A 27,054-nucleotide genomic window follows, 5' to 3' on the forward strand; every position below is an offset into this window, starting at 1 on the left:
CAAAACCAGACAAAAATTGCAGAATCGCTGATCTTATCTCCCGCCAAAAAAATCGGAAAAAAAAAACAGATTAGAAAATATAAACAAGATCAAAGAATAAAAACTGCAAGTCTATAAGGCCATTTGCACACGATGCGGATATCTAGCGGATCCGCAGCGGATTTTACCGCGCAGAAACGCTGCATATCCGCATTGTGATGTACAATAGCATTTAAATCAATTTTTAAAAAAAACCTCTGTGCAGACGCTGCAGATTTTTCCGCGCGGTTTTCCTGCGGTACAAAATCCGCAGCATGTCACTTCTTTTGTGCGGTTTTCCACCTCCCCAGTCTCCAAATCTGTAGTGGAAAACTGCACAAAAACCGCATTAAAAATGGAAGAAATCTGCAGGAAAAATGCAGGTCATTTGACCTGCGGTTTTCTTAAATTCTGCGCGGAAAAATCCGCAGGGCAAAAAAGTACGTGTGCACTCAGCCTTACCGACAAAAAAAAAAAAGAAGCCCAAAAACTGCTCTATTGACAGAAAATCAAAATATTGATGGTTTTGTAAAGTAGAAAAAAAATGTTGAGTACTTTATATTTGTGTGTATGGCACTCTTGAAATTGTTCTAAAAAAATAAGTATTTCTCCCAGGAAATTATTGCCATTACACATGTTTTGTTATACACATGTAAATTTCCTCTGTATGTATTTGAACAATGCAAGAAAAAAAAAAACGCAGAAAAAAAAAATTGGGCATAATTTCACACTAAACTTAAAATATGGGTCAGGCAAAAATTTGTTGGAAACTTACCAAAAATGTGGGTAAACAACTTTATTTTAAGCATGTGATGCTCGTTCAAACTCACCTGTGGCAAATAACAGGTGTGAGCAATATGAAAATCACACCTGAAATCAGATAAAAAGGGGAGATGTTGACTCATTATTTGCATTGTGTGTCTGTGTGTACCACATTAACCCCTTTCTGCCATGAGACGTACTATCCCGTCCCTGTGCCCTGGGACTTAATTCCCAGGGACGGGATAGTACGTCATAGCGGTGATAGTACGTCATACGTGGTGAGCGTCGCTGATCGCGGCCAGGTGTCAGCTGATTATCACAGCTGACACCCGGCACAATGTGTCACGGGTGGTCACGGACCGCCCCCGACACGTTAACCCCTTGCACACCGCGATCAAACACGATCGCGGTGTACTGGGGGTTAAAGGGAAGCATCGACAGGGAGGGGGCTCCCTCCGTGCTTCCCTGAGCCCCCCACAGCAGCGCAATGTGCAGCACTGCTGCGGGGGGCTCCATCCCTGCAGGTCCCCGAATCCAAGATGGCGACGGGGACCTTCGGGGGCCTGCAGGGAGCTGGCTTCCTCAGTGCCTGCAAAGCGCAGGCATGAGGAAGTCTGATTCTATGCCTGTGACAGATCGCTGATCTGTCACAGTGATCTGTGATGTGACAGATCAGCGATCTGTCACAGGACAGTGCTGTCCCACCTGGGACAATGTAATAAAGTTAAAAAAAAAAAAAAGTGTTAAAATAATTTTTTTTACAAATCGCCAAATAAATTAGGAAAAAAAAAAATATTCCCCCAATAAATTCATTTTTTGGAAATAAAAAAAACCAAACACTAAAAGTACACATATTTGGTATCGCCACGTCCGTAACGACCTGCCCTATAAAACTGTCCCATTAGTTAACCCCTTTAGCAAACCCCTTAAAAAATAAAAATAAAAAACGAAGCAAAAAATAATGATTTTCATACCGCCAAACAAAAAGTGCAATAATGCGCGATCAAAAAGACGCATATAAATATCCATGGTACCGCTGAAAACGTCATCTTGTACCGCAAAAAACGAGCCACCATACAGCATAATCAGCGAAAAAATAAAAAAGTTATAGCTCGCAGAATAAAGCGATGCAAAAATAATTATTTTTTATATAAAATAGTTTTCATTGCATAAAACCGACAAAACATAAAAAAAGACCTAAATGAGGTATCGCTGTAACCATACTGACCCAAAGAATATCAATTTTATTGCACACGGAACGGTGTAAACGCACCCCCCCAAAAGAAATTCATGAAACGCTGGTTTTTGTTCATTCTGCGTCACAAAAATCGGAATAAAAAGTGATCAAAAAATGTCACGTGCCCAAAAGTGGTACCAATAAAAATGTCAACTCATCCCGCAAAAAATAAGACCTCACATGACTCGGTGGATCAAAATACGGAAAAATTATAGCTCTCAATATGTGGTGATGCAAAAACTATTTTTACAATAAAAAGCGTCTTTTAGCGTGTGACAGCTGCCAAACATAAAAACCGCCATAAATAGTAAATCAAACCCCCCCGTTATCACCCCCTTAGTTAGGGAAAAATAATAAAATTAAAAGAAAATGTATTTATTTCCATTTTCCCATTAGGGTTAGGGCTAGGGCTAGGGTTAGGGCCAGGGCTAGGGTTAGGGCTAGGGCTAGGGTAAGGGCTAGGGTTAGGGCTAAGGTTAGGGCTGAGATTAGGGTTAGGGGTGTGTTGGGGTTAGGGTTGGAGTTAGAATTGGGGGTTTCCACTGTTTGGGCACATCAGGTGCTCTCCAAATGCAACATGGCGTCTGATCTCAATTCCAGCCAATTCTGAGTTGAAAAATTCAAATGGTGCTCCTTCCCTTCCAAGCTCTGCCATGCACCCAAACAGTGTTTTACCCCCACATATGGGGTATCAGCCTACTCAGGACAAATTGCAAAACAACTTTTGGGGTCCAATTTCTCCTGTTACCCTTAGGAAAATAAAAAATTGGGGGCAAAAATATCATTTTTATGGAAAAAAATTATCTTTTTATTTTCACTCCCGGGAGTTATAAACTTCTGTGAAGCACTTGGGGGTTCAAAGTGCTCACCACACATCTAGATAAGTTCCGTGGGGGGTCTAGTTTCCAAAATGGGGTCATTTGTGGGGAGTTTCAATAGTTTAGGTACATCAGGGGCTCTCCAAACGCACATGACACCCGCAGACCATTCCATCAAAGTCTGCATTCCAAAACATCACTACTTCCCTTCCGAGACCCGACGTGTGCCCATACAGTAGTTTTCTCCCACATATGGGGTATCATCGTACTCAGGACAAATTGGACAACAACTTTTGGAGCCCAATTTCTCCTGTTACCCTTGGGAAAATAAAAAAATTGGGGACTAATTGATCATGTTTGTGGAAAAAATACGATTTTTTTATTTTCATGCCCGAGCATTATAAACTTCTGTGAAGCCCTTGGGGGTTCAAAGCGCTCACCACACATCTAGATAAGTTCCTTAGGGGGTCTAGTTTCCAAAATGGGGTCATTTGTGGGGGGTTTCCACTGTTTAGGTACATTAGGGGCTCTCCAAAGGCAACATGACACCCACAGACCATTCCATCAAAGTCTGCATTCCAAGACGTCACTACTTCCCTTTCGATCCCCGACGTGTGCCCATACAGTAGTTTTCTCCCACATATGGGGTGTCAGCGTACTCAGGACAAATTGGACAACAACTTTTGGGGTCCAATTTCTCCTGGTACCCTTGGGAAAATAAAAAAATTGGTGACTAAAAGATCATGTTTGTGGAAAAAATACGATTTTTTTATTTTCACGCCCGGGCGTTATAAACTTCTTATGAAGCACTGGAGGGGTCAAAGTGATCACCACAGATCTAGATAAGTTCCTTGGGGGGGTTTAGTTTCCAAAATGGTGTCATTTGTTGGGGGTTTCCACTGTTTTGGTACATTAGGGGCTCTCCAAACGTGACTTGGTGTCCGATCTCAATTCCAGCCAAAAACGTCAAATGGCGCTGCTTCCCTTCCGAGCTCTGCCATGCGCCCAAATAGTGGATTACCCCCACATGTGGGGTATCAGCGTACTCTGGACAAATTGCACAATAACTTTTAGGGTCCTGTTACCCTTGGAAAAATAAGAATTGAGGGTGAAAAGATCATTTTTGTGGAAAAAATATGATTTTTTAATTGTATGGCTGTATGTTATAAACTTCTGTGAAGCCCTTTGGGGTTCAAAGTTCTCACCACACATCTAGATAAGTTCCTTGGGGGGTCTAGTTTCCAAAATGGTGTCATTTGTGGGGGGTTTCCACTGTTTTGGTACATCAGGGGCTTTCCAATCGCGACATGGTGTCCGATCTCAATTCCAGCCAAAAACGTCAAATGGCGCTGCTTCCCTTCCGAGCTCTGCCATGCGCCCAAATAGTGGATTACCCCCACATGTGGGGTATCAGCGTACTCTGGACAAATTGAACAATAACTTTTAGGGTCCTGTTACCCTTGGGCAAATAAAAATTGGGGGTGAAAAGATCATTTTTGTGGAAAAAATATGATTTTTTAATTGTACCGCTGTACGTTATAAACTTCTGTGAAGCCCTTGTGGGTTCAAAGTTCTCACCACATATCTAGATAAGTTCCTTGGGGGGTCTAGTTTCCAAAATGGGGTCACTTGTGGGGGGTTTCCACTGTTTAGGTAGATCAGGGGCTCTCCAAACGTGACATGGCATCCGATCAGAATTCCAGCCAATTTTGCATTGAAAAAGTCAAACGGCGCCCCTTCCCTTCTGAGCTCTGCCATGTGCCGAAACAGTGGTTCCCCCCACATATCAGGTATCAGCATACACGACAAATTGCACAATAAATTTTGCAGTCCAATTTCTCCTGTTACCCTTGGTAAAATAAAAAAAAATTGAACCTGAAGTATTTTTTGTGAAAAAAGTTAAATGTTCATTTTTTTTAAATATTAAAAAAATTCCTTTGACGCACCTAAAGGGTTAATAAACTTTTTGAATGTGGTTTTGAGCACCTTAAGGGGTGCAGTTTTTATAATGGTGTCACTTTTAGGTATTTTCTATCATATAGACCCCTCAAAGTGGCTTCAAATGTGATGTGGTCCGTAAAAATAAAATGGTGTTGCAAAAATGAGAAATCGCTGGTCAATTTTTAACCCTTATAAGTTCCTAACAAAAAAAAATTTTGGTTCCAAAATTGTGCTGATGTAAAGTAAACATGTGGGAAATGTTACTTATCAAGTTTTTTGTGTGCCGTATCTCTGTGATTTAAGGGCATAAAAGTTCAAAGTTGGAAAATTGCGAAATTTTCAAAATTTTCGCCAAATTTGTTTTTTTTCACAAATAAACGCAAGTTATTTGAATGAAATTTTACCACTAACATGAAGTACAATATGTTATGAGAAAACAATGTCAGAATCACCGGGATCCATGGAAGCGTTTCAGAGTTATTACCTCATAAAGGGACAGTGGTCAGCATTGTAAAAAATGGCCCGGTCATTAACGTGCAAACCACCCTTGGGGCTTAAGGGGTTAAGCATAGTGAACAGAGAGAGAAGAGAACTGTCTGAGGTAATGAAAACCAAAATTGTTGAAAAATATCAACAAATTCAAGGTTACAAGTCCATCTCCAGGGATCTTGATGGTTCTTTGACCACGGTGCACAACTCGCGGCGTTGTAGCTAATCTCCCTGGACGTGTACAGCAGAGAAAATTTATGAAAGGTTGCAACACAGGATAGTTCGGATGGTGGATAAGCAGCCTCAATCAGGTTCCAAATAAATTCAAGCTGTCCTGCAAGCTCAGGGTGCATCAGAGTTAGCGCAAACTATCCGTTGACATTTGAATTAAATTAAATGCTATGATAGGAGACTCAGAAGACCCCACTGCTGACACAGAGACATAAAAAAGCTAGCCTTCAGTTTGCCAAAACAAATTCCTTCTGAGAAAGCGACTGGTGGACAGATGAGACCAAGATAGAGATTTTTGGTAAAGTACATCATTCTACTGTTTACCAAAAACGGAATGAGGCCTACAAAGAAAAGAACACAGTTCCTACAGTCAAATATGGCGGATGTTCAAAGATGTTTTGGTGTTGTTTTGTGTCTTCGGGCACGGGGGGCCTTGACTGTGTGCAAGGCATCATGAAATCTGAAGATTTCCAAAGGATTTTGGGTCCCAACGAAGTTCCCGGTGTCATAAAGTTGGGTTTGAGTCCTAGGTCATGGGTCTTCCAGCAGGACAATGACGCCAAACATACTTCAAGAAGCACCCAGAAACTGATGGAAGCAAAGCGCTGGAGAGTTCTGAAGTGGTCAACATTGAGTCTGTATCTAAATCCCATTGGACACCTGTGGAGAGATCTTAAAATTGCTTTTGGGAGAAGGTGCTTTCAAATATGAGAGACCTGGAGAAGTTTGTATGAAGAGTGGTGCAAAATTCCAGTTGAGGTGTAAGAAGCTTGTTGATGGTTATAGGAAATGATTGATTGCAGTTATTTATTACAAAGAATGTGCAACCAAATATTAAGATGAGGGTGCCAACAATTTTGTCCATCCTATTTTTGGTGTTTTGTGTGAAACTGTCCAATTTGCCTTTTTTTCTCTGCTTTTCCAGTACACACAAAGGAAATAAACATGTGTATAACAAAACACGTGTAATTATAATAATTTTCTGGGAGAAATACTTCATTTTCTGGAACAACTTCAAAGTTGCCAACACTTTCAGGCCATGACTTGGTATATACGACTCTGGCAAAAATTAACAGACCACTGCACAGTTTTATAAAAATCAGCTTCTCTACATGTCTGACAGCCATTCCATTCCAGTGTCAGTTGAATTCCAACCACAGTACACCTCATTCTACTTAATGTGCTTCTGACTAGGTGATCACCTGAACCAAATCTTATTTAACAAAGGAAAGTATAAAAATCCCTGCTGTTGTGGTGTTCACAATCCTCTTGCAATAGGACCAGCTGGATGGCAAAACAAGTGCTAGTAATATCCCAAAAGTAATAGGAATGAAAAAATAACTTTGAACCATGTCAAAGGAGTTGAAAAGTCTTGAGTGAGGAAAAGAAGGGCTCAATTCTGGCTTTAATAGCAGAGGGACACAGTGACCGTCATGTTCCCTCCATCCTTAAAATTTCTAAGACGGCAGTGCATTAAAACAAGGTCAAGCAAGAGACTTTGGGGACAACAAAGCTACAGACTGGCAGAGGGCGAAAACGACTCTCCACTGACCGGGATGACAGTCATCTTATTCGAATGTCACTCAGCAACCGCAGGATGACATCAAGTAATGGCAAATGGCAGCTGGGTTGAAGTGCACGGTAAGAACAGTTTGTAACATGCTCCTAGAGGCAGGGCTCAAGTCATGCAAAGGTAGAAAAAGCCTTTCATCAATGAGAAGCAAAGGAGAGCCAGTCTGAAGTTTGCCAAACACCATAAGGATTGGACCATAGAGGACTGGAGTAAGGTAATCTTCTTTGATTAGTCTAATTTTCAGCTTTGCCCAACATCTGGTCGTCTAATGGTTAGACAGAGACCTGGAGAGGCGTACAAGCCACAGTGTCTTGCATCCACTGTGAAATTTGGTGGAGGATTGGTGATGATCTGGGGATGCTTCAGCAAGGCTGGAATTGGGCAGGTTATTCTTTGCGAAGGACGTATGAATCAAGCTGCATACAAGGTTATCGTGGAAAAACAGTTGATTCCTTCTGTTCAGGCAATGTTTCCCAACTCTGAGGACTGTTTTTTTCCATCAGGACAATGCACCATGCCAAATTTCAAAAACGGACCATCACATCCAACTATAAACAAAGTGTGAACAGGTGATTAACCTAGAGTCACCAACTCATATACATACAAACAAAAAAGGATGCACACTGTAGCGCCATAACATGCAAACATGAAAATTGAAAAATGAATTGCATTAGAAGTATGAAAAATTGAGAAATTTTAGCACATAAAATGGCCAAGTTATGTGTACCTGGAAGCCACGGTAAGGCATTTCGTTTTCCAGGACCCTATCTAATGCCAATCCATGCCACACAGCTAGGTCAATCAATGTGTGGATGAAGGACCACCACATCAAATCCCTGTCATGGCCAGCCCAATCTCCAGACCTGAACCCCATTGAAAACCTCTGGAATGTAATCAAGAGGACGATAGATAGTCACAAGCCATCAAACAAAGAAGAACTGCTTACATTTTTGTACCAGGAGTGGCATAAGGTCACCCAAAAGCAGTGTGAAAGACTGGTGGAAAGCATGCCAAGAGGCATGAAAGCTGTGATTAAAAATCATGGTTATTCCACAAAATATTGATTTATGAACTCTTCTTGTTGTTTCTAAATGATTATGAACTTGTTTTCTTAGCAGTATTTGAGGTCTGCAAGCACTGTATTTTTTGTTATTTTGACCATTTCTCATTTTCTGAAAATAAATACAAAATTTAGTGCTTGGAAATTAGACATGTTGTCAGTAGTTTATAGAATAAAAGAGCAATTTACATTTACTAAAAAATATACCTATAAAGAGAAAAATCAGACAAACTGAAAAGTTCAAAAGTTTGGGGTCACCCAGACAATTTTGTGTTTTCCATGAAAACTCATACTTTTATTAATTAAATGAATTGCCAAATGAATTTAAAATCTAGTCCAGACATTGACAAGGTTCGAAAAAAAGATTTTTATTTGAAATAATAATTTTCCCCTGCAAACTTTGCTTTCGTCAAATAATGCTCCCTTTGCAGCAATTACAGCATTGCAGGCCTTTGGCATTCTAGCAGTTAATTTGATGAGGTAATCTGGAGAAACTTCACCCCATGTTTCCAGAAGCCCCTCCCACAAGTTGGTTTGGCTTTGGCTTGATGGGCACTTTTTGTGTACCATATGGTCAAGCTGCTCCCACAACAGCTCTATGGGGTTGAGATCTGGTGACTGCGCTAACCACTCCATTACAGATAGAATACTAGCTGCCTGCTTCTTCCCTAAATAGTTCTTGCATAATTTGGAGGTGTGCTTTGGGTCATTGTCCTGTTGTAGGATGAAATCCCTTTTACCTTGTACAAATCTCCCACTTTACCAGCACCAAAGCAACCCCATACCATCACATTGCATCCACCATGTTTCACAGATGGCATCAGGCACTCTTCCAGCATCTTTTGAGTTGTTCTGCGTCTCACAAATGTTCTTCTGTGTGATCCAAACACCTCAAACTTGGATTCGTCTGTCCATAACACTTTTATCCAATCTTCCTCCGTCCAATGTCTTTGTTCTTTTGCCCATATTAATCTTTTCCTTTTATTAGCCAGACTCAGATATGGCTTTTTCTTAGCCACTCTGCCCTGAAGGCCAGCATCCCAGAGTCGCCTCTTCTCTGTAGACGTTGACACTGGCGTTTTGCGTGTATTATTTAATGAAGCTGCCAGTTGAGGACCTGTGAGGCGTCGATTTCTCAAACTACACACTTTAATGTACTTGTCTTGTTGCTCAGTTGTGCAGCGGGGCCTCACACTTCTCTTTGCACTCTGGTCAGAGCCTGTTTGTGCTCTACTCTGAAGGGAGTAGTACACACCGTTGTAGGAAATTTTCAGTTTCTTGGCAATGTCTCACATGGAATAGCCTTCATTTCTAAGAACAACAATAAACTGTCGAGTTTCACATGAAAGTTCTTTTTTTCTGGCCATTTTGAGAATTTAATGGAGCCAGCAAATGTAATGCTCCAGATTCTCAACTAACTGAAAGGAAGGTCAGGTTTATATCTTCCCTAATCAGCCAAACTGTTTTCAGTTGTGCTAACATACTTTCACAAGGGTTTTCAAGGGTATTCTAACCATCCATTAGCCTTCTTACACAGTTAGCAAACACAAAGTACCATTAGAACACCAGAGTGATTGGTTGTTGGAAATGGGCCTCTATACACCTATGAAGATATTGCATTACAAACCAGACAATTGCAGCTAGAATAGTCATTAACAATGTATAGAGTGTATTTCTGAATCATTTAATGTTAGCTTCGTTAGAAAAAACTGTGCTTTTCTTTCAAAAATAAGGAAATTTCCAAATGACCCTTAACTTTTGAAAAAAAAAAGTTCTCATACAACGGAAAAATAGTTATGGATTTTGAAAGTCTAGGAGAAAAATTTAAAAAATGGCCTTTTGCCGATGCTAATCAAAAGACAAGCTAACCACCACTGCTCCATTCAGTTTTATGAGACTGACAGATGAGTATTTTGTTTTGTAGCAACATTTTGTGTATGACCTTCTGTTCTACCATCTTTTTCAGATCCCACAAATAAGTTACGCTTCCACAGCCCCGGAGCTCAGTGACAATAATCGGTATGATTACTTCTCTCGTGTGGTGCCACCTGACTCTTACCAGGCACAAGCCATGGTGGACATCGTTAAGGCACTTGGATGGAATTATGTGTCCACACTGGCATCCGAGGGCAACTATGGAGAAAGTGGAGTAGAAGCCTTTGTACAGATCTCTCGTGAAGCCGGTGTGTTCCCACTAGCTATATAAGAAGACAAGCTACACTTTATACATAATTCATATTATAACATATAGACATAACATGTATTTGCTTTATCTTGCAGGGGGTGTTTGTATCGCTCAGTCTATAAAAATCCCACGGGAGCCTCGTCCTGGAGAGTTTGACAAAGTAATTCGACGGCTGCTGGAGACTCCTAATGCCAGAGGCATCATTATCTTTGCCAATGAAGATGACATCAAGTTAGTAGTTACGCTGTCCTCTACTGTCAGGTTGATAAGAGTGTTTGTTATGCCTATTTAAGGGAAGCAACCAATTTGCCTGTCTTTTTAGCATCCAACAGAATGGCAAATTTGTCATGAAATGAATTAATGATGTAACATAGGATGTTTCTGAGGGCATCTACTGTACATTACATTTGCAGTGGGTGTTGTGTGTAAACAGAAAAAAAGGTTTGGTACCGTGTTAGCCAGTTGAAAAAAGATTGCTCTCAGAGGAAATCTAATTATATACTTACCTTGTAATGTCTTCACATCCTGTTCCGTCCAGATGTCTCAGGATGCCAGAATTCCAAGCGGCGGAAGTTCACAGACCACCATATTGGGACACCCAACTGATGGGTGTCTCAATATGGAAACTGCTGGTGGTACCAGCCTCTTGCGTGGTACCACCAATGGAACACCGTCGCACCACACACAAACACACACATTGTATATGCAGTACGCAACACACACAAATGCACACACTGTATGTGCCATACGCACCACAAACACACACTCTGTACATGCCGTACGCACCACACACACACTGCAAATGCAGCCTCTTGCATAGTACCACCAGGGGAACACTGTTGCGAACATTCCGCCGCCATCTTTGTACAGGAGGAGCGCATGCGCAGTTTTAATGTGACCACCGCTATCTGTCTGCACAAAGATGGCGGTGGTCTGATTTACTGCGCCTGCGTGAATTCCGCGCAGATGCAGTGAATTATTTGGCTGATCCTGGCAGCAGATGCACGACGTGTTTACAGGCAGAGGAAGCCGGTCACATCAAAGGGGTTTTCCCACGAACGAAAGTTAATTTAAAAAATTGTTTGTGTCTGACCGTATGGAGCATACCACACTCCTGGGCAGGGGAGGAAGCAAAAGACAATACTGACATTACAGCAGGGGATCACAGAGGATTCATTTTGTGAGGTAAAATATTTCAATGACTGTTTTTAAACAATATTTACCTCACAAAATGTATCCTCTGCGATCTCCTGCTGTAATGTCAGTATTGTCTTTTGCTTCCTCCCCTGCCCAGGAGCTGTGGTATAGACAGGTCAAAGAAGAGAGCACAGATGGGAGAAGTCAGCACATGGGGAAAGAGAGAGTGGATAGGTGGGTGAGCACATGGGGGGAGAGAGTCTCAACGCTGCAAAGCCTGCCCCCATCGTGAAATTACCGCCCTCCCGATGTGATAGCATCGGGCCTCCATCTAGTAAATAAATAATTATCCTTTAGTTATGATACCTTTTAATGGCTAGCAAAAATAATATAAATGATGTTCCAAAGCAAGCTTTTTGAGACTTCTTAAATCTCTCCATAAGGCATGTTATAACAAAGTAAAACCCAAGGCAGAAACAAAATGAACATATACCCTGCTGTAAGTAAATAAGTAAAAGTAATAGTGCATATACAGTCATGGCCGAAAGTGTTGACACCATTTAATTTGTTCCAGAAAATGAAGTAATTCTCCCAAAAAATCATTGCAATTACACGTTTTGTTATACACGTTGTAAGGTAACGCCTATTGGTCATGTTGGGAGACATTCACTTGGCAGCGGATTAGTCACGTCAGGCACGGGTTGTTCACATAAATCAGTCCATCTGGTTTATTGTGCAGCATAAACCATATAGCAACAACAGTCTTACATCAGACCAAATGAAGATTCATAGTGGAGCACCGCTCCCTTAGTCATGTGGTCACACAGGCTGTGCTTTGTCCAGCAACCAAGCTTTACAGTCTCAGTTAATTCCCCCTGTCCGGGTTACCTCTTAGCTGCTTCTCATTCCTGACGTCCCTTCCCTCCTGGGGACTGTTCAGTACTCACAGGCTATTACACACAGGCCACACACGGTCAGCGGCGTCCACATGTGCGCTTCAGGAAGGTAGCCCACCTTCCAGCACGACAGCCTTCCAGGACCTTTCCATATGGACCAATCAGATCCAGTCACTCTCTCTTGTGACCTACCCTGGTCACCTTATATGGTCTGTAGCCACGCCCACCAGATCACATGGCTATGACCTCATCGCAGGTCCTATTTCAGATTCACAACCATTCACACACATATTGTTAGGGCTGGCGGAACGCACCAAATAATAAAATAATAGTAAGGTGCGTGCACAGCCCGGGGTCCACCGTGCAGGGGTTACGTGGGTTATGTGGGGTACGTGGGTTAATGTCACCCAATGTGAACAGGGCAAACTCTGTTACCTCACAGAGCCACACTACCGCAGAACATCAATGCCAGAGCCTGTTTAGCTCACAGAGCTCGGCAACGGAGCGCACAGAATGCGGTCACAGAACTCAGCCCCAAAGACACTGGGTCAGAGTCCCTCTAGACCTTCTGAGCACGCGGCGTCACACCTGCACACGCCAATATAGACGCTGATTGTCATGATCCAGGTTGGATATGACAGGTTTTGAATAAGTAACCTTTTTTTTTCCTTTGAGCTGGTTGCTTAGAGTTGCTTACAGTTGGTTTTGCCCCCGGTGGCCATTAGGGTTATTACACAGTGGTGTCTTTTGTTCTAGTTTTCCCCCAGTGGTGGTGAGCGTTATTGCACGGGAATCTCTAACAGGTGTGAGACTCTGGCTCCTAACTATAAAGGTGTGTCAGGTGTTCTCACTCACTGTTGGTGATATTGGTGTTTTCCAACCATCCTTGGTGAAGGAAGGAGCTAGAGAGAGTTCCAGGCAGCTCAGTCAGAATCCTGGAGTGGCAGCTATGGTGTCAGCGAGGAGTTCTGGCAAAGCTTGGAGGAGTGGCAGCTATGGTGTCAGCGAGGAGTTCTTGTAAAGCATGGTGGAGTGGCAGCTATGGTGTCAGTGAGGAGTTCTTGCAAAGCTTGGTGGAGTGGCAGCTATGGTGAAAGCTGCACTCAGATGCTGGACTCTGTTGCTGGAAAGCTGCACTCAGATGCTGGACTCTGTTGCTGGAAAGCTGCACTCAGATGCTGGACTCTGTTGCTGGAAAGCTGCACTCAGAGGCTGGACTCTGTTGCTGTAAAGCTGCACTCAGATGCGGGACTCTTACTGGAAAGCTGCACTCAGGTGTTGGATCCAGTTGGAGGAAAAGATGCACTCAGGTGTCGGACTCTGTTGCTTGGAGCATTAGCAACAGAGCAAAACTAAGTGGTGTTTCCCTGTTTGTCACTTTCCTCAATGTGTGTTTTAGTGCAGTGGTGGGATTAGTTTCTGCACCGTCCACTTCACTAGTAAGGGATTGGTTCAAGGCGAGCAAGGGATTTCAGGTATCCTGATCGGCGCCCGGTGCGGAACCGTCCTAGGGATCGTTAGGAGTGTAGAGACACTGACTCAGGGGAGTGCAGGAGGTCTCCACGTCCCCGTTCCCAATCACAGGGCCACCATTGTAATTGTTTTCCTGGTTTTCCCCTTTATTCTGAAATTCGCCCTGCTGGAGGCGGTGTATCCAGACATACGTGTACTACTGAAATTCGCCTGCTGGAGGCGGTGTATCCAGCTGCACGTTCTATTTAAATTCGCCCTGCTGGAGGCGGTGTATCCAGGGTCACGCGTGTCATAAATTCGCCCTACTGGAGGCGGTGTGTCCAGTCACACGTGACCATGACATTATCACCAACCTTACATTTTTTTTCTGGTAGGCCTTTGGCCAAGTTCAGGCCGGTAAGTAATTGCTGCTGGGCCTCACTGAGGTGAGTGAGGAGCTGCATGGTGTGTTGAAGCAGTTCCAGCAGCAGTTATCAGGGTCTGGGGCCTTCCCTCTGGCTCAACCAGAAAATCAAATTGCGGCTCTGGCAAAGAAGCCCCCAGAGTCCCTGCTGGTGAGCTGGACTTGCTCATGCACGCGGACACACCCAGGCAGGTGGGAGGAGTGGGTGTCCCCATGGTGCTGCCTGGTATTCCCCGAGGTGAAGGGGTACTTCCCTGTGGTGGGTGGATTTGTGTTATAGTCCGCGGGGCTCACGCCAAACCTTCCATACTACCGAAGAAGCCGCCCCCTCCTGGTCGTGTGGAGGAAGGCGACCAGGGAGTGTATATATTTCCTCCATATCCCTGTCCCCTTCTCCAGTTGTGGCTGCAGGGGTGCTGCCAGGGAGTAGGGGCAAGTCTCACCCCTCGCCATTAGCCAACCCCGAGAGGCGCAGGCCTCGTAGTAGGAGGGGTTGGAGGGTGGTGTTTCCCTTGGTGAATAGCGGGGGTGTGAGTGTGGTGACACAGGGGGACGCCTCTGTTGTCAGTTCCAGTAAAAGTTCACAGTATTTGACAAAGTAATGAGTGGCAATAAACGTTCTGGTCCGGACCAGTGTGTGAACGAGCGTGTATGGGTGTCCACCAAATAACATCCAGTGGAAGTGTGTGCGGAGTGTTGTTAGCTTGTTTTACCTCCAAACATGCTCATACACAACTCGCTCCCCAGGACGGTGCTCTGAGGTTGTGCAACGCCGCCAGAACATACATTGCCAATACCAGCGGTGCCCATTTGTCTTTAACCTGAAGTATAGGTAGTTGCAGAGGTAAACTCTGGATCTGGGCATCCCCTCTGTAGGTGGTTCCCTGATGAGGAACAGTCTTGAGGGTCCAGAGGCCCCTCATTGAGGGAGAGTACTATCATGATCCAGGTTGGATATGACAGGTTTTGAATAAGTAACCTTTTTTTTCCTTTGAGCTGGTTGCTTAGAGTTGTTTTTGCCCCCCGGTGGCCATTAGGGTTATTACACAGTGGTGTCTTTTGCTCTAGTTTGCCCCTGGTGGTGGTGAGCGTTATTGCACGGGAATCTCTAACAGGTGTGAGACTCTGGCTCCTAACTATAAAGGTGTGTCAGGTGTTCTCACTCACTGTTGGTGATATTGGTGTTTTCCAATCATCCTTGGTGAAGGAAGGAGCTAGAGAGAGTTCCTGGCAGCTCAGTCAGAATCCTGGAGTGGCAGCTATGGTGTCAGCGAGGAGTTCTTGCAAAGCTTGGTGGAGTGGCAACTATGGTGTCAGCGAGGAGTTCTTGCAAAGCTTGGTAGAGTGGCAGCTATGGTGAAAGCTGCACTCAGATGCTGGACTATGTTGCTGGAAGAGAGCTGCACTCAGATGCTGGACTCTGTTGCTGGAAAGCTGCACTCAGATGCTGGACTCATAGAATCATAGAATCGTAGAGTTGGAAGGGACCTCCTGGGCCATCTGGTCCAACCCCCTGCTCTGTTGCTGGAAAGCTGCACTCAGATACGGGACTCTGTTGCTGGAAAGCTGCACTCAGGTGTTGGATCGGGTTGGAGGAAAAGATGCACTCAGGTGTCACTTTCCTCAATATGTGTTTTAGTGCAGTGGTGGGATTAGTTTCTGCACCATCCCCTTCACTAGTAAGGGATTGGTTCAGGGCGAGCTAGGGATTTCAGGTATCCTGATCGGCGCCTGGTGCGGAACCGGCCTAGGCATCGTTAGGAGTGTAGAGACACTGACTCAGGGGAGTGCAGAAGGTCTCCACGTCCCCATTCCCTATCGCAGGGCCACCATTGTATCCAGACATACGTGTACAACTGAAAGTCGCCTGCTGGAGGCGGTGTATCCGGCTGCTCGTTCTATTATTTAAATTCGCCCTGCTGAAGGCGGTGTATCCAGGGTCACGCGTGTCATATAAATTCGCCCTGCTCGAGGTGGTGTGTCCAGTCACACGTGACCATGACACTGATTATGGTGGAGTGTGGAAGCATGCACCGTGGCGGGCAGAGCCACCGGTGGACACTGATGCCAGTCTCAGACTCTGCCTCTACCTACACCTAAGACTGGGCGCTTAATAGGCTAGGCTGCACAACACATGCGTACCAAGGGTAGGGGTTTCTTAATAAGTCATTCACCAGAGACATTCATACATGCATACAACACTCACTCCTCATAGTCTGGTAATGCAGTCTATACTAGCGCATGGCCGAGCGACCATGCGAACCTTTTATAGCAGCGTCCTTCCGGGACCTTCCTGATGGTCCAGTCCGAGCTGGAGAAGGACCTGAGCATGTGACCTCCGATCTCCAATGAGAGATCGTCCCATGGGCATGCTCAGTGGACTGAAAGGAGGACTTAGTCCCTGGAGTAGCTCGCTGCTGACCAGCATGCGTTGCTATAGCTGGACCAGAGGTGGCAGCAGCAACCAAACACACAGAGCTGGTCTAAGCAGAGCACCGGGATCGACGTGTCTGCTGAGCAGCGTCCTCTGCGACCGGAGAGGAATGGGAGACTGCCGATTGCAAGGCTCGGGATTCCTGCTGTGCAGCGACAGGAAACCCGATGCCTAACACATATACAGCTTTTACTATGGGAGTTCAGACACACGCTCCTGGGTGGGATTGTAGGTGACTGGTCCCACCCGTCTCACCAGCCACCTGGAGGCTCTCCGCGATACACTGTAACAAAAACCTCAGCAGTACCTCTGCTGATTAACACATGTTCAAGCTTCCATCCCAGGGCCACCCATTCTGGGATACATAACGGTCATTTACCATCCTATCTCCATTACCACAACAGATATGCCTGTGTGCATGACCCATACAGCGCCCCCTAGCTGTCACAGTGGTCACTGCACCACAATGTTTATTTCATTTGTGTGTATTGGAACAACACAAAGAAAACAGAGAAAAAAACGCAAATTGGATAAAATTTCATACTAAACCCCAAAAATGGGTTTGACAAATTGATGACACCTTTCCAAATTTGTGAATCAACAACTTTGTTTCAAGCATGCGATGCTTATTCAGACTCACCTGTGGTAAGTAGCGTATTTTTTTGACTATTAAGACGCAACGGACTATAAGATGCACCCCAAATTTTCAGAAAGAAAATAGGGAAAAAATTACTGTGTCAAATGGGGGGCCGTCTTACAGTCCAAATTCAGCTTACCCAGGGAGGATCAGCAGCGCTGGTGGAGCGGGGTCACAGGAGATGTTCGGTGATCCGGCGATATGGCTCCCATCCCAGGCTGGTGCGGCAGGTGCGGTGGCGTCCAGGAAGTCCCATCCCATGCTGGTGTGGCAGGTTCGGCGGTGGTGCTCTGTAGTGCGAGTGGCTCCGCCGGCATCTTGTGAAAGCCTGGAAGCCCCGTGTATCCATTGCTGCGATGTGGTGGCCTCTGGGAAATCCATCCCAGGCTGGTGTGACAGGTTCGGCGGTGGTGCTCTGTGGTGCGGGTGGCTCCGCCTGCATTTTGTGAAATATTGGAAGCCCCGCATATCCATTGCTGCAATTGTCCTCCAGGAAAATGGACGCCGGGGGCTGCGCATGCACAGATTGAGATCTCGGTACGAGATCTTGTTACCGAGATCTCAATCTGAGCATGCATCGCCCTCTGCGGCCATTTTCAGGAGGCCAACGCATCACAGCAGATTGAGATCTCGGCAACGAGATCTCGTCCCAAGATCTCAGGAGACAAGATCTCGTTGCTGAGATCTCAATCTGAGCATGCGCCGCCTCCGGTGGCCATTTTCACGGGGGCTACCGCATTGCAGCAATGGATGTGCGGGATTTCCGAGCTTTCACAAAATGATTACAAGTCCATCTCCAGAAATCTTGATGTTCCTTTTTCCACACAGCATAACAAAAGAAGTTTATAACCCATGGCACTGTAGCTAATCTCCTTGGACATGGACGGCAGAGAAAAATTGATGAAAAGTTGCAACACAGGATAGTCCGGATGGTGGATAATCAGCCCCAATCAAGTTCCAAATATATTTAAGCCATCCTGCAGGCTCAGGGTGCATCCTTGTCAGTGAGATCTATCCGTCAACATTTGAATGAAATAATGCGCTATGGTAGGAGACTCAGGAGGACCCCACTGCTGACACAGACATAAAATGCTAGACTGCAGTTTGCCAAAATGTTCCTGAGTAGGCCAAAATTCTTCTGGGAAGGTGTCTTGTAGACAGATGAGACCAAGATATAGCTGTTTAGTAAAGCACATCATTCTACTGTTTACCAAAAATGGAATGCGGCCTACAAAGAAAAGAACATAGTACCTACAGTCAAATATGCTGGAGGTTCAAAGATGTTTTGGGGTTGTTTTGAAACCTATGGCACTGGGTGCATTGACTGTGCAAGGCATCATGAAATCTGAAGATTACCAAAGTATTTTGGATTGCAATGTAGTGCCCAGTGTCAGTAAGCTGGGTTTAGGTCCTAGATCATGAGTCTTCTAGCAAGACATTGATCCCAAACATACTTTAAGAAGCACCCAGAAATGGATGGAAACAAAGCGCTGGAGAGTTCTGAAGTGGCCAGCAATGAGTTGGGATATATATTCCATTAAACAACAGTGGAGAGGTCTTAAAATTGCTTTTGGGAGAAGGTGCCTTCAAATATGAGAGACCTGGAGCAGTTTGCAAAATAAGAGTGGTCCAAAATTCCAGTTGAGAGGTGTAAGAATCTTGTTGATGTTTATAGGAAGTGACTGATTGCAGTTATTTATTCCAAAGGGTGTGCAACCAAATATTAAGATGAGGGTGCCAACAATTTTGTCTGTCCCATTTTGGGGTATTTGTTTATAATTACTGTATGTTCAATTTGTCTTTTTTTACGTTTTTTTGTTGTGTTGTTCCAATACACACAAAGGAAATAAAGACGTGCATAACAAAACGCGTAATTGCAATAATTCTCTGGGAGAAACACTTCATTTTCTGGAACAATATCAATGTTAATATGTTTCGGGTGGAAGCTGTCCCATCTGAGCTTTTTTTGGATCCGTCAATTAATTTGCAATACACCGATGTCTGGATTGAACCATTTTGATTTTTTATTGTGGTATCCAGAAAGTTGATGTCCGTTTTTGAGTGGTTCAATGTCAAAGTCAAGTTTATGGTGGGAGGAAATATTTTGAATTTGTCATTGAATTGTAGAATTTCTTGTTGAGACTCGGTCCAGATTATTAAAATGTCATTGATGCAATGGAAATAGGCCAAGGGTTTAATGGAGCAAGATGCTAAAAAATCATTTTACAGTTTAGCCATTAAAAGGTTGGTGTACTTGGATACCATTTTGCTGCCCATAGCAGATCCGGTGCGTTGTGGATATAGCGCCTTGCCGAAAGAGAAAAAGCTATGTTTGACGTTAAGTGAGTGTTAATACAGGCTCCAGAAGGGATCCCATTAGCTTTAAGAATAATTTATCAGGCGGACAGTTCATCTTTATGTGTGACTAGCTGAAGAGCCTGGCATTGCCCGGACATAGTAACTAACTGTGGTTAGTTATAACAAATTATAATGATTATATTGCACATAAAAACATTTCACATCATATATTCAACACTAGAGATTTGCAACACAAATTAACTAAACGATTACCCAAGTATTGATAGTATTTTATTTTCATCTCATTCAAGAGCCTTTTGATAAACAACATTTTTTGTTTTTCCTTTCGGTGCAAAGATAAACAGATTTTTGGCAGTTCCAACTCTTGAACAGATCACGTAAAGCTGACCACGAGAAAAGCATGGAGATTGCAAATCAATCCCTACTACTTTCAAGGACTGTCCCTGAGCAATGTTAATGGATATTGCAAATAGCAGTTGAACTAGAAACTGGAGGCGTTTAAAATAATAAAACAAATCAGATGGAATGAGAGGAATTCCTGGAATTAAAATGTCCTCTCCTTTGGCACATCCTGTTGCTGAGCTGTGTATGTAATCCTATCCTGTGTGATACCGTCTGCTAAGCTGTGTATCTAATCCTATCCTGTGTGATACCGTCTGCTGATCTGTGTATCTAATCCTATCCTGTGTGATACCGTTTGCTGAGCTGTGTATCTAATCCTATCCTGTGTGATACTGCCTGCTGAGCCGTGTATCTAATCCTCTCCTGTGTGATACTGACTGCTGAGCCATGTATCTAATCCTATTCTGTGTGATACCGTCTGCTGAGCTGTGTATCTAATCCTATCCTGTGTGATACTGACTGCTGAGCTGTGTATCTAATCCTATCCTGTGTGATACTGGTTGCTGAGCTGTGTATCTAATCCTATCCTGTGTGATACTGACTGCTGAGCAGTGTATCTAATCCTATCCTGTGTGATACTGACTGCTGAGCAGTGTATCTAATCCTATCCTGTGTGATACTGACTGCTGAGCTGTGTATCTAATCCTATCCTGTGTGATACTGACTGCTGAGCCGTGTATCTAATCCTATCCTGTGTGATACAGTCTGCTGAGCCGTGTACCTAATCCTATCCTGTGTGATACTGTCTGCTGAGCCGTGTATCTAATCCTATCCTGTGTGATACTGGGCTCCCCCTGCAGTCTGTTAGAGGGTGGTCTGTGTCGCATTGTAATAACTTTCCAGCTTTACAGAAGGACGATAACACCAAAGAAATGATAAGAATAATAGGCCTCAGCTACCACAACTGTCTACAAGGAAAACTGTTGCTCATAGCAACCACTCACAGCTCAGCTTTCATCTTTTAAACAGCTCTGGTGAAATGAAAGATGATTGGTGATTGGATGCTATGTGGAGGGGGCATGGCTTGATACACAGACACATCTAATATATAATTACCTTGTAATGTCTTCACATCCTGTTCTATCCAGATGTGTCAGGATCCCAGAATTCCAAACGGCGGAAGTTCACCGACTGCCATATTGGGACACCCAAGTGATGGGTGTCTCAATATGGAAACTGCTGGTGGTACCAGCCTTTTGCGCGGTACCATCAGCGGAACACCGTTGCACGACACACACACTGTATACGCCGTACGCACCACACACACACACACTGTATACGCCGTACGCACCACATACACACACTGTATACGCCATATGCACCACACACACACACATTGTATACACCGTACACACCACACACACTGTATACGCTGTAAGCAGCCTCTTGCGTGGTACCACCAGCGGAACACCTTTGCAAACACGCCGCCACCGGGATCAGCCGAATGATTCACTGACCGCCGCTATCTTTGTACAGGACGAGCACATGCACAGTTTTAATGTGACTGCCACTATCTGTCTCTACAAAGATGGCGGGGGTCTGATTTACTGTGCCTGCGTGAATTCTGCGCAGGCGCAGTGAATCATTCGGCTGATCCCGGCGGCAGACGTGCGACGTGTCTACAGGTAGAGGAAGCTGGTCACATTAAAGGGGTTTTCCCATGAACGAAAGTTCATTTTAAAAATTGTCTGTGTCTGACCGTGTACGGAGCATACCTCATCTCCTGGGCAGGGGAGGAAGCAAAAGACAATACTGCTATTACAGCAAGGGATCACAGAGGATTCATTTTGTGAGGTAAAATATTTCACTGACTGTTTTAAAACAATATTTTACCTCACAAAATGTATCATCTGCGGTCTCCTGCTGTAATGTCAGTATTGCCTTTTGCTTTGCTTTCTCCCCTGCCCAGTAGCTGTGGTATGTTCTGTACACGGTCAGACACAGACAATTTTTAAAATGAACTTTTGTTTGTGGGAAAACCCCTTTAAAAATCAATATCAACGCCAACATGGCTCCTCCTAAAAAGTATGACAATGAAAGTGTAACGGGGTCTACCAAGCTGGGGTATCTCTTTCAGTACCACCCCGTGTTTTCGGAGGTCCGCTCTGCTTGGCTGGAGTCTGAATGAATGACGCTGGCTGGAATTCCTTGGTTACATGGGCGCATATAAAAGATCACTGCTTATCCACGTATTTCCAGTCTGACAACACTTTACTCACAGGACACAGAATATATCACACAGATACAGGGGGCCGGCCAATAGAAAAGCGGCAGGCCAGACATACATTACAAAAGCCGCAGGTGGCCGGAGCCTGCCGATGTTACTGTGGGAATTACAAAGGTGGGGGAAGGGCGGACAAAAGGAGAATATCGTGTCCCCTCTGCCCAGGGGCACAGCCTGTAGGCTGATGCATTAGGGACATGCATCTCACATAGAACCTATTATACATACATATAACTGCACAACATATTCTGGGTGCTGAGTGGTTCTGTAACACGTAACAGAAAGGAAAGCAGCAAAGGCACAAAGTCAAAGACAACAACGGGCAAATGAGACTCTTGAACAACAGCATTGCTGGGACAAAAACAATGCACATAATTTAGAACCGTGGCAGACTTGGTGGTACGTGTTTTTAAAATTAAACTTGATTCCCTTTTAGCAGACATCAACAATGGCTTATTTGGAGAGGTCACCGCAGCCATCCATGTCATCGAGTTTCAAAAGCGCGGTCTGCCATACGCACATATTTTATGCCCCCATCGTGACATTATCGCCCTCCCGATGCGATAGCATTGGGCCTCCATCTAGTACATACATACATACATACATACATACATACACTCAGTTTTATATATATAGATGTTAGAATATAGTGATTCCACATCCATGGTGGCTAAGGTGGTACTCTTGCGGAGAGGACCCAATGTAGATAACTTTTTTTTTTAAAAGGTCCATTTTAACATTCACCAAATTTATCCTCACACCACTAATCTAATCTAATGAAGGATTCATTCTCTGAGGTCAGTTTGTTTATTTAATTGTCCATTTAGTATGCCATGCCTCTGCTCTTTTTGTGTATATATTCGTGTTTCTTCAGATACCTTGTTATACCATGTCTGATGAAGAGATCTAGGAAGTCTTGAAAGCCTGTATTTATATTATTTTTGTTTGCCATTAAAAGGTATCATAACTGCTAGATTATTATTTTGTTTTTCCCAGTGAGATCAATCTGTGTGTAAACAGGGCATGTGCTGCCGATAACATGATGCTGTATGGGCTCAGTACCAGCGATGTATCTCTTCCCATCACTTATTTGCTGGCCGGTCTATACAGGCCACTAAACGTGCACCAATCAACATTTATGTAGTCAATTTGCAGAGATTATGTCTGAATTCAATTGTAGCTGAAATAATAATTTTTATTCACGTAGACGCGTGCTAGAGGCAGCCCAGCGAGCCAACCAGACAGGTCATTTTTTGTGGGTGGGTTCAGACAGCTGGGGATCCAAGACATCTCCTGTCCTGAGTCTGGAAGAAGTTGCTGAAGGTGCTGTGACTATTCTGCCAAAAAGAGCGTCTATTGATGGCAAGTAAACATTGTCCCTGCAACTTTATCAATAAACTTTTTATGCCTCTTGATTATCGACTCTGAACATTATTTTGTTTTTTTTCCTTTTATAGGATTTGATCAGTATTTTATCAGCCGGACCCTGGAGAACAATCGACGTAACATATGGTTTGCAGAATTTTGGGAAGATGATTTTAAATGCAAATTGACTCGATCTGCTGCTCAAACAGAAGAGACCAGGCGAAAATGCACCGGTATTTTTATGTTTATTTTAAGGGGTGCAATAGGTGCAGATTTGAATTGGCCCCCGGTCAGCATTGATACTTATGTGCTTACAGGGATCATGGGGGTCGGACCTGGAAAACTTCACCTAAAACAAATCAAGTTATTTAGGACCTATATATTTTATAATATGTGTCTGCAATCATAACAACAGAGTTTACTGTGCAATTACAAGTGGCTACATACATGTTCTGCACAGCTGGTGGTTGGACCTCAGGAAAGATATGAGTCAGTGACATATAGATCAAAGTGACTTAAATGATTAAAGGATAGGAACACCTTTTTTAAAATATTTTTTCCTTAAATACATGTAATTTGGGCTAAAAATTGGTTTTGAATTTGGGTTTAATTAAATATTTTGCACCATTTGCCTTCTATAGCCTTTGTGTTGCATGGTGTATTGCTGGCTGGAGATTTAATCAAATGAGAATTCATCAGTGAGCTCTTTCGGACAAGGAGTTTGTAACTATGCTTTCTTTTTGCGAGCGCTTCCTAGATAAGTTATGACCACACTAAAGTTCCGCTCAGCTTTGATGTGGTCTGTGGTCATAAAATCATCGGAGAGGAGCTCAGCAAAAGGCAGAGAAAAGACTTACAAACTCCCATTTAGAATGAGTTCCCTGATTGATTCTCAGTTAATTTATTCTGCAGCCGAAAACAAGTCGAGAAAACGGAACCAGGAAAAAACAAACAAGGGAACATTTTTCATAAAACTCACTTGCAAAGACTGCTTTTTACCCAACTGTTGTGAGTTCATTTTTCCCTTCACTATTGAGGTCTGATGAACTCCCTCCTCTGGTGAAGGAAGGTAGTGAGGCTGATTATCAGACACCTGGGCAGCTAGATGATGACTGGGTGGCTGGAATTGAGGACTGGATGTAAGGCTGCCGACGCCCTTCTTCCTGGCTGGTGATTTTCCTGCTGGATTCTTGGAGACCAGTCTGATTCCTGCATATCAAAGCTAAGTTTTCCTGCTCTGCTTTGTACTCTTCTGTTTTGTTTTTGTTTTGCCTTGTTTTTTGGGAGTTCTGCCATCCCCGGCCGGGGGTGAGCTGAATTCCATTTTTGTCTCTGATCTGTTGATCTTTTGCTCTGTCTTCAGAATATACCTGAGTGCTGATATAGTCATTTGAAGCCTAGCGACTTCAGGGCCTGTTTTTCCTATCAGTCGGTTGGCTCATTTTGATAGGGTTTTTGTGGATGGCAGACAGCAGCTTTCCTATCCTGTCCTATGTAGTTAGCTTGGGCCCCATCATTTGCTCAACCTATCTTTCTATCTGTGTTAGTGTTTTCATCTTGCTTCACCGTCATTATATGTTGGGGGCTGCCTATTGCTTTGGGGTCTGCTCTGGGACAGTTTAGTTTCTCCCCTTTCTGTCTTTAGGCTATATAGTTCTCCGGCTGTGATCGAGGGGTCTAGGGCACCGTAGGAACCCCCCACGGCTACTGCTAGTTGTTGTGGATAGGTTCAGGGGTCTGCAATCCGATAGCTGCCAACCTCTCTGGTTTTTCTGGACTTAGCTGGTATTTTGTTTTTTCCTCCTTCGGTGACTCATCATAACAGAATCACCAGCCATACCGCAGATCCTAGGGTACTCAATAGCAGGAGAGAATTGTAAAAAAAAAAAAAAAAAAAAAAAGTGTCAGAATTTTTTTTTTTTTTTGTGTGCATATTTTTTCCTCTATATCTCTGAGGCCGTAGGGGGAATTTTTCTCTCAATGGAGATGAAGCAATTGTCTGATCGTGTGGAGCAGCTCACTGCTGAAGTGCGGGGAATTTCCGCCTATCTTGCTCATTCACATGCTGCTGAACCAAAGATTCCCACTCCGGATGTGTTGTTTGGGGATCGGTCTAAATTCTTGAATTTCAAGAATAATTGTAAATTATTTTTTGCCTTGAAGCCTAACTCGTCGGGGAACTCCGCGCAGCAGGTTAAAATTGTCATCTCTTTGCTGCGCGGCGATCCCCAGGATTGGGCGTTTTCTTTGAAACCTGATGATCCTATTCTGAATAATGTGAACGCATTTTTTCAGGCCTTGGGGTTGTTGTATGATGAACCTAATGCTATTGATCAGGCTGAAAAGACCCTGTTGGCATGAAGCCAGGGTCGGGATTCGGCAGAGTTGTACTGTAAAAAATTCCGAAAGTGGGAGGTCCTTACTACCTGGAATGATGGTGCCTTGGCAGCCCTCTTTCGGAAGGGTTTGTCAGAAACTGTAAGGCTGAGTTCACACGTGGCTTTTTTTCGCGTTTCCGCGGCGGTTTTAACCGTGCGATTTTGCCACGAAAATGCGAAAAATAAGCATCCCACGCATTCCTATGGGATTCCGCAATGCTGTGCTAATGCTGCGGTTTTTAACGCGGCGGAATCGCTTCGCGGTAAAAACCGCAGCATGCTCATTAATTTGCGGAATCGCGGCGATCCCGCAGCCATAGGAATGCATTGTTCCGCTTATTTCCCGCATGTGGCTGTGCACACCATGCGGAAAGTAAGCAGAACAATTGCGGATGGCACCCATGGTCCGGAGGAGAGAAGACTTTCCTCCGGGCTCTGGGTACCATATCCCTGTAAAAAATAGAATTTAAAATAAAAAATATTGTTATTCTCACCCTCCGATGTCCCGCGTAGTCTTCCCGCTTCTCTTCACGCTCTCATTCCCAGTAGTCCTTTGCGAAAATGCTCGCGATGACGTCCCTTCTCGCGGGATCGCGAAGTCTCGCGGTCATTCGCGCGACGTCATCGCGAATGACCGCGAGACATCGCGATCCCGCGAGAACTGACGTCATTGCGGGCATTTTCACAAAGGATTACTGGGAACGGATGCGCGGGACGTCGGAGGGTGAGAATAACACCATTTTTTATTTTTTTTTTACATTCTATCTTTTACTACTGATGCCGCATAGGCAGCCTCAGTAGTAAAAAGTTGATCACACTTGTCAAACACTATGTTTGACGAGTGTGACCAACCTGTCAATCAGTTCTCCAAGCGATGCTCCAGATCGCTTGGAGAACGCTAGCATTTTGCAAGCTAAATACGCTTGCAAAATGCTAGTTTTTCCGTGGGAAAATCGCGGGAATTTAAAATGCGATTTTCCCGAGGACTGGAATTCCGGAATTCTCGCGGTAATTTCCACGAGAGTTCCGGTACGTGTGCACTTAGCCTAAAAGATACTATGGTGGGATTTTC

General features: G+C 44.1%; 1 protein-coding gene across 1 annotated transcript in view; it reads left to right on the top strand.

The window, feature by feature from the left end:
• LOC141046702 (metabotropic glutamate receptor 6-like) overlaps positions 1-27,054 on the top strand; it is an 83,546-nt gene that overhangs the window by 36,164 nt on the left and 20,328 nt on the right. Inside the window, exons 4-7 of the mRNA XM_073541303.1 lie at positions 10,096-10,312; positions 10,410-10,545; positions 23,447-23,601; positions 23,697-23,837. Coding sequence (XP_073397404.1) covers positions 10,096-10,312; positions 10,410-10,545; positions 23,447-23,601; positions 23,697-23,837 — 649 coding nt within the window. The remainder of the gene's footprint in view (positions 1-10,095; positions 10,313-10,409; positions 10,546-23,446; positions 23,602-23,696; positions 23,838-27,054) is intronic.

This window comes from Dendrobates tinctorius, unplaced genomic scaffold, assembly GCF_039654945.1.
Source record: "Dendrobates tinctorius isolate UK_male_01 unplaced genomic scaffold, ASM3965494v1 ptg000120l, whole genome shotgun sequence".
Classification (NCBI taxonomy): Eukaryota; Metazoa; Chordata; class Amphibia; order Anura; family Dendrobatidae; genus Dendrobates; species Dendrobates tinctorius.